The sequence below is a fragment of the Colletotrichum fioriniae genome, assembly GCF_027942845.1.
Source record: "Colletotrichum fioriniae strain IMI 355084 chromosome Unknown scaffold_1, whole genome shotgun sequence".
In the NCBI taxonomy this organism is placed as follows: Eukaryota; Fungi; Ascomycota; class Sordariomycetes; order Glomerellales; family Glomerellaceae; genus Colletotrichum; species Colletotrichum fioriniae.
The window spans coordinates 5,396,506-5,404,141 of record NW_027076837.1 but is presented as its reverse complement, the minus strand read 5'-3'; the positions used below and the strand labels follow the sequence as shown (position 1 = coordinate 5,404,141).

The following is a 7,636-nucleotide window of genomic DNA, read 5'->3' as shown; positions in this document are numbered from 1 at the left end:
AGTCCCTTCAAATTGCAGTGCAAGAGAGTTAATTAACCTGGTCCAGCGCACGTACTTGAGACCATTAATGTCAATGGTGGAACCGGCGCCGGTCCGGCAAATGTCAACTGTTTCCTGGTTCTCGGGTCCTGATCGAAAAGGAAAAACGACGAGTTTCGAGTCATTGTCTCCTGGTAAAATGGGTCTTCGGCCGTGGTTTATCAAGGACCCATCCGCGCGCGGCACGCCCACATTACGACTGGGAGTCCAAACAAGCACGGACAAGGCGATCGACAATCTGCTCGCGAAAAAAAAAAAGCCTCAGGGATGTATCAAAGATTTGCGCAGGCTTTTTCTGCCAGTCTTTGGGGCAATCGAGGGCAGCCATGGAGCCCATGATGCCCATGCAAAATTGTCTCTGGGGTTCGCTTACGACACAGCAGGGGTGTTTTTTTCTTTCTCATTCGGAATGCTGCCAGATCCGGCTCTGCGCTTACATTTGACGCTCAGTGCACGTTTGGCCGGCATTTCGGGGATTTAGGAGTTGGCCGTGATTCTGAATGTGTGATGAACGACGGGTGTGATTCAAAATTGCATAGCAATGGTGTTTGATATTTTTTCTATGTTTATCGATTACACTATGTTACTTCTACCATCTAGATCGTTTCTTCATACCATGTTGTTGACTCTGTGCCGTCTGTCATGGCCCGTAGTGTCTGGAATCGAGTAATTGTCACCCGTGTCGTCGGGGCCGTTGTGTTGAATAACGTCCATCTCCAGGCCATCGTCCTTGCCAACAATATTCTCGGCCGAGCTGGCATAATTTTTCCGTGGCCCGGAACTGATTGTCTCGGGGTTTGTTCCCCTGGTACCCTTCGTCCCCCTGCTATTCTGCTTGTCTGGGTTCGAGAGCCCGAGTGTAGATTTCGCCGCGTGCCATGATCCCATAATGGCCGCGTCGAGCACCGGTAGTGAGGCCGTCACGATGCCCATAGATATGTCGAGTACCGTCCATCTCAAGATGATGGTGTAGTCCCAGAAAATATCTGTTGACGTGAATGGCTGCAGCTGTTGTAACAGACCGCCAGTGACGGTCAACCCTCCCGCAGCCCAGATGATGAAGAGCCTAATCTTCTTGCCCCTGTCGATACGAATACTCCACAATATGATAATTGGTGTTGCCAGGAGGAGGATACTCTGCACGACGTGGATGATGCTAAGAACCTTTGCACTGAGGAACTGGTTTCCACACGTCGCTGGCTCTGCCAAAGCTCCTGCAAACTCTCTATCCCAGACAGCCCGTGGCGGATTGCAAAGGAAGATGCTCCAGAACAAAGCGGCAATGACATAGGCAACAACCGTGACGAGGAAGATATCCGCTAGAATCCTCCACGTCCTGTACGCTGTGTCGACCAGCCGTCTGATAAAGAGAGTGATGGATATCTTGATGATACCGACCGTAGGGTAGTATAGAAGCCGGCAAATGGTAAGGTAGTACGAGTAGAACTGGTAGTCGTCGTAGGTATTCTCCCAGGTATGCGTGCCGCCTCCTGCGTCGACGACGACGAGGATCTGTAGTATCGGATATACCACCGCTAGACTCGCTGCCGCTATGATGACCCAGTCGTCCCATCCAAACTTGGTTTGTGCTCCCCGCCCTCGAACCCAAAGTCTTCCTGCTGTCGGTACTATGATGGCGAGCAGGACGACAACCATTCCTGCGATGATGGCACCTTGCTTCGACTCGTGGACGGCGTTTGCGGGCTCTTTTGCGGCAAAGAGGTAGCCTAGACTGGGGTCGAGTGTGGTAACGCCATACTGTCGGTAGATACCCCTGATGATGTTGTAGTCCCTCGTATTATTTGGTGGTTTTCCAATCTTCGCTGAGGTCGTTACGTTCGACATGGCGAAGGGTAGGGGGTTTGGTTTGGAAGTCAGGGGCAGGTCGGACTCGTAGTAACGGATCACCCGTATGGGGAGGGGGAGGCCGGACCGCTTTATGATATGAATTCGATCAGATGGAAGGTAGCAACATAGCGGAGATTTTGATGTATCATGGTGCGCAGTCTAGGTTGGTTTCATATCGTGGTTATCAAGATCAGGTTCCTTGATGAGTGATGGCCTAGCTCGCGTTCACCCCATATGGTGTGGATTAAGTCCCGGGAACGTGGGATGGGCTGAAAGGTCGAAGGCTCATAGACTCGCAGACCATCCGTAGTACCTAGTGCAATTGCAAAAAGTGCGCAACAGTGAACAGCGGGCAACAGCATTGGGAAAGACGAGCCGCTGTTTTGGCTCGTGTTCCACCAAGGCCCGCGATGGCCATCCAGCTCATAAATTAAGCGCAAGGTCAAGGTTGTCTTAGAGCGTGCAGCTGAAGTGGAGGGTGAGGCGATCTCGAGTCATGGCCCCTCCTTCACCCTATGCCGTCGGCAGCCTACCTTGCGACGCGAACGCCGGAAGGCCTGCGAGTTCACGGCACGGGTCCAATGGTGAGCCCTGGGCGTCAAAGATCGGACAAGCCCAAAGCTGCAGTGAGAAACTCTGAAAAGAGGTTCCTCAGCATTCCGGGATTTCCCCCTTCTTTAGCACGTCACGCCTCTGCCTTGTGCAGATGGACTGGCAAGGGGCGACTTGCGGGCAGAGGCTTGGCTGCGATCGGTTGGGAAACTCGTCCGCCGAGGGGAACATTCTCTCTCCACGGTGTTGGGCCCAGTCTTGCCCAGTTCCCCGAGATTGCGTTCAAAAGTTCGTTGCTCCAATATTTGCAATTTGGAGAGTCCTGTTTGGCTTGATCCGAACCAACACAGAAACGAACCAAGCTCCGGTCGTTTAGCGTATATTAACGGTAGTTCTCGTTCGCAAGCCTTGCTTTAGAACTCGTTCTCGCCCTTCCTTTATTCGTCTGATGATGATGCGCGTTTGACTTGTTTGTGTGTTCCAGCCAGATAAATCTGTGCGCATCTAGCGCGCTCCTCTCTCTGTTGTCTGGCGTGTGTCAAACTGCTTCAACGTCCCGCCAGCCACAAGAATCATGGTCCGATTTGCGGGTTTCTCCGCGCTCGCGCTGGCCGCATCAACGGCGACGGCCACCTCAAGTGCCGACAGTAGCTGCATCGGCGTCAACGCCGTCAGCTCCACGTGCAGACCTTCAGAGACGTTACACAGTCGAGAATTCTTCTACGTCGGGGGCCAAAGCGCACCAGACCCCACGGGCAACATCACCATCGGCCAGCTCTACGTTGAGAAGCTCACCCCCATCCTCACGCTACGCTCGACCCCCTTGGTCTTCATTCACGGCGGCGGCATTCCGGGATCCACATGGCTCAACACCCCTGACAACCGTCCCGGGTGGGCGACCTACTTCCTGAGGCAAGGCTACCAGGTCTACCTCGTCGATGCTAACAGCATTGGCCGATCCACGGCCAACAACGCCGCCAACTTCACCATGGCTGTAGGCATGTCGGCCGAGTTTGTCGAGATGGGCTTCACCGGCGTCAAGAACTACAACATCTACCCCCAGTCCCAGCTTCACACCCAGTGGCCCGGCACGGGCATGCGCGGCGATCCCTTCTTTGACCAGTTCCAGCAGAGCTTCATTCCATACACTACCAGCCAGGTTTCCCAAGAGCTGGCCATGCGCACCGCTGGGTGTGAGCTTCTCTCCCTCATTGGCGCACAGTCTTACCTCGTCTCTCACTCACTGGGCTCCAAGTTCGCCATCGGCATCTCCAATGATTGTCCCCAGTATCTCGCCGGGAACATCAATGTCGAGCCCTCGACGATCCCCTTTCGCGCGTACGGCTATGGTCTGACCAGTACCGCGGCTAATCCCTGGGGCCTGACGAACACTCCCGTCGATTACGAGCCGGCGGTATCCAGCGCCGCGGAACTTAACGCCACTGTCGAGTCTGTGGGTGAGCCGTCGTTGGCTCATCGTAACTGCTACCTTCAAAAAGAACCTGTTCGAAAACTTCCCAAGATCGCCAGTGTACCGTACCTGGCTTTGACGGGAGAGGCCAGTGTTCACATTACCTACGATCACTGTATCATCAACTATCTGAAGCAGGTGGGTGGCCAGCCGGAGTGGATCAAGCTTAGTGAAATTTGGAATCAAGGGCAATGGCCACTTCATGCACCTTGAAAAGAATAATCTCGACATCGCTCCCTTGGTCCACAAATGGATCAAAAAGCAGCAGCAATGGTGGTGGTGGTAATGGTTGCGCTTTGCTGTGCAGCAGCTGGACTGAATGAGATGTGATACCTATGTAAATAGTATAAGCATACCTGTACATATACGCAGTAGTCGTAATCCGATACCCTCAACGCACTACACGGGATTCCCGGACATTTAACTCACCACAATCACATCGGACTGTAGCGCAAGCCGTCTCTGCCTGCCGGACCAAGAGTGACCGCGCATATAAGCGCAGAGTCAGATCATCTTCATTATTTATACTGCCGCGCTGCATATCGTGGATGTTTCAATATAAAGCTGTGAACTCTGCTAAGACGGCCCGCGGCATCCCTACTATTTTTAGGTTCAGGACAGGGAGGTTTAACCACTGGTCCACTGGAGTTTTCCCCGGGAATAACGAAGTTCACACTATGGGATAGTTCGATCCAAGCTCCTCGGCAGTCTCAAGCCAACAGACCAGTAGCGGTTTCATCGACAGCAATGTTATGCCGGCCTTGCGGCATCGAGTGTTTTGGCCCCCAGGAATCCTGCTCATGCCTAACTTCAGTTTTACAACAGCTATAAGAAGCACATGTCTCGAATCGCATGACAATATGGGCTGCTGATCTGATAGACTGATGCTGACAGAACACGTACACAATGGTAGGAAACGCGTGTGTCACTGCACCCGGGGCTGAAATAGGAAACAGCATTGAGGATTGAATACGTTTGGTCACAATTGCTATCTATTAGGGTACAATCCCTTGGCCACACAATTTTTTATGGGTAGTAATCTTGCGGAACCTCGATGACACCGCTCATCCAAGTAGACCAGTCCTCGGCCTTGGTCTCATCTGCACCATACTTCAAGTGAGATATCAGCAGTCTGTATCCGCCCTTCAACATAGGGATAGGCACAGACGCAGTCTCGACGTCCCACAACCTTGGAACAGGCCAGGAGTCAAACAAGCTAGTCACTGGCGCATTATTGTAGTTAACGTACAGGTTGCCCAGTAACTCAGCACCTCCGACTGTGCCGTTGACAGGCTGTGCTGTCTTTGTGTAGTTCAGAACTCTGTTCTGATTGAATCCATACCATGTTGGTCTAAAGTCTGTGTCTGCGCGAACGACGTCCAGCCGCTCAATCTGCACGGGCTGCATGCCAGCATAGTACAGGGTCAGCTCGGCGGGATCAATTTTGATGTAATCCTGGATCCCGAAGCCGTCGGAAGTGACAAACTGTGGAGCTCCGAACACGGGATACTCGGTTACGGGTATGAGGACGTTAGGCGGCACAGGGTCAGTACCCAAGCTGGGGGCAGCCGTGTAGTTGTACCCGGCGCCTTGGTATGGGACGGAGAGCTTTTCATTTCGGTCAGAGGAGATGGAGATGAAGCCTGAGTAAAAAGGGATCATGAAAGCTCGGAGATTTTGCGGCGGTAGGATATCCACGGAAATATTCTTGCTCTCACCCGGACCTAGAGTGACTGTCGAACCTTCTGGGAAGTTGATGGTTGCTGCAAAAGGAAGAGAGGCTAGCCGTTGATAGACGTTGCTAAAGAATCCCACCTGGCCTGGGATATCTGGATTAGGGTAGCGAGCCATGCCAGGGGCTGGGATGTGACCCAAGGTATACTCTGTGGCCTTGTCCGATGGGTTTGTAATAGTGATAGAATAGCTGGACCTGGCAACGACCTCGTTGGGACCGAGGTCAAACTGGCCAGGCGAGATGAATGAAGGATAGAAGATCGCATTGTAGGCGTCGACCAAGCCTGCTCCTTGATGAACGGGAGGCGAAACATCATCACGGGTGGCACGAGTCGTAGGCTTCGAGGTTGACTGGAGGCGGTTGAGAATCTCGGTCACTGATAGCTCCGGGAATTGCGACTTGACAAGTGCAAGAACTCCAGAAAGGTACGGAGTAGCCATTGAGGTGCCACTGGCCAGCGCCCATCCTGATGCAGCAAGAGGCCAGGTGGACAGAATTTGGCCGCCAGGCGCACTGATCTGGGGCTTGAGGCTGAAGTCCCATACAGGTCCTAGACGGCAAGGTTAGAATATCTCAGAGACCCAGATCTTCCAACTTGAAAACTTACCTGGACTGCTAAAGTTGTTCATCTGGCCGCCCCACGCTTCCCGAGTAAGCTGGGGAACAGCAGTTCGAAACGTTACAGAATATTCGCCTTTCAGAGATCCAACCTGAATCTTGTTGTTTGTCGTTGTACCGAAGTTACGCGCAGCATTTGGCAGGGTTGCACTGAACCCCTCCAGAAATGGATTGTCCAGGACGTCCTTATCAGGGTACGTGAGAATGTTATTGAAGCCTGCGGTAGCTGCAACATCCTGCATCAAGGAGAGACCGCAAAGCCCACGCCGAACGACGACCACGTAGTTCTCCTTTGAGCCGCTTACCTTGCTTGCAATGGCATCGTAATCAGCCGCCCGGCATCCGAAGTTGCCTTGAACACCCCCATCGCCGACGTGCACGGCCGTGAGTGTACAGTTCAGGGGAAATGGATAAAGACTTCCATAGCGAATAACGTCCCCATTCGAATCGACCAACTCAAAAGTCTGGAATAGAGCGTTCTCGATAGAGCCGACTGCAATGGCAGCAGGGCTGTTGGCGGGCGCATTGACTGCAAAGGGGAGGTTGGCCCCGTCATTGCCTACGGCAGCCACCACAGCAATACCGCTATCCGTCAACTTCTGAATCAGAACGTGGTAGGGGTCGTTTGGCGAGTTACCGACCGACGAGAAACCGCCAATGGACATGCTGATGATCTGGGCTCCGTCGCTGGCAGCGCGCATCATCGCGGCGACGAGAACGTCGCTGCCGACGCCACCGGAGCAGCCGAAGACGCGGTACATGCCTAGGGTTGCTTCGGGTGCGACGCCAACCATGCCTTTGAAAGTATCGTTTGAAGAGGATTCCATGGTAATGATTCCTGACGCCGTCAGTGTGGTCGTAGCATTGGAAGTTGAACGACGACTTACCCGAAACGTGACTGCCGTGTCCACCCCCGACACAAGCGGCCAGAGGATCTGCATCTTCAACTGGAGTGCCATATCCGTCGTAGTCGTCACCAACGAGATCATATCCGAACGAAATCTTGCACCCGGGTCCGAAACAGCCGCCAAGGGCAGGGTGATAGTAGTCGACACCAGAGTCCAAGACGGCGATCTTAACTCCTTTTCCTTTGATGCCAGCGGCGTGTACACGGTCAACTCCAGTCATGGTGTGAGGAACGTTATAGTCCAAGTTGTTCTCGGGAATCTGCTGTCTCTTTGCAAGACTGCGAGACAAATGCGACGAAGGGGATGATTCCGAGCGACGACTTTCATTATCGATAGCAGCAAGAGGTCGCGGGACGAACTGAACAGGGGAGACTTTGACAACTTCAGGTAGAGACTTCAACGCAGCGAGAGATTCATTATTGTGGATAGTCATCGACATGCCATAGAACAGTTCATGGTTGGTGT

At 53.2% G+C, this 7,636-nt stretch overlaps 3 protein-coding genes across 3 annotated transcripts; 1 reads left to right on the top strand and 2 right to left on the bottom strand.

The window, feature by feature from the left end:
- Window positions 1-648: 648 nt before the first annotated feature.
- On the bottom strand, window positions 649-1,884 carry N0V96_001390 (uncharacterized protein; the record flags this gene model as incomplete). The annotated part of the gene is made up of 1 exon (XM_053191971.1): window positions 649-1,884. The coding sequence occupies one exon, from the start codon at window positions 1,882-1,884 to the stop codon at window positions 649-651; it is 1,236 nt and encodes a 411-aa protein (XP_053050579.1).
- A 1,129-nt stretch (window positions 1,885-3,013) lies between these two features.
- Window positions 3,014-4,123, top strand: N0V96_001389 (uncharacterized protein; the record flags this gene model as incomplete). Its single annotated transcript, XM_053191972.2, has 1 exon — window positions 3,014-4,123. The coding sequence occupies one exon, from the start codon at window positions 3,014-3,016 to the stop codon at window positions 4,121-4,123; it is 1,110 nt and encodes a 369-aa protein (XP_053050580.2).
- Window positions 4,124-4,936: 813 nt separating this feature from the next.
- On the bottom strand, window positions 4,937-7,391 carry N0V96_001388 (uncharacterized protein; the record flags this gene model as incomplete). The annotated part of the gene is made up of 4 exons (XM_065756220.1): window positions 4,937-6,195; window positions 6,253-6,301; window positions 6,356-7,101; window positions 7,151-7,391. The coding sequence occupies 4 exons, from the start codon at window positions 7,389-7,391 to the stop codon at window positions 4,937-4,939; spliced, it is 2,295 nt and encodes a 764-aa protein (XP_065615460.1).
- Between the last annotated feature and the right edge of the window lie 245 nt (window positions 7,392-7,636).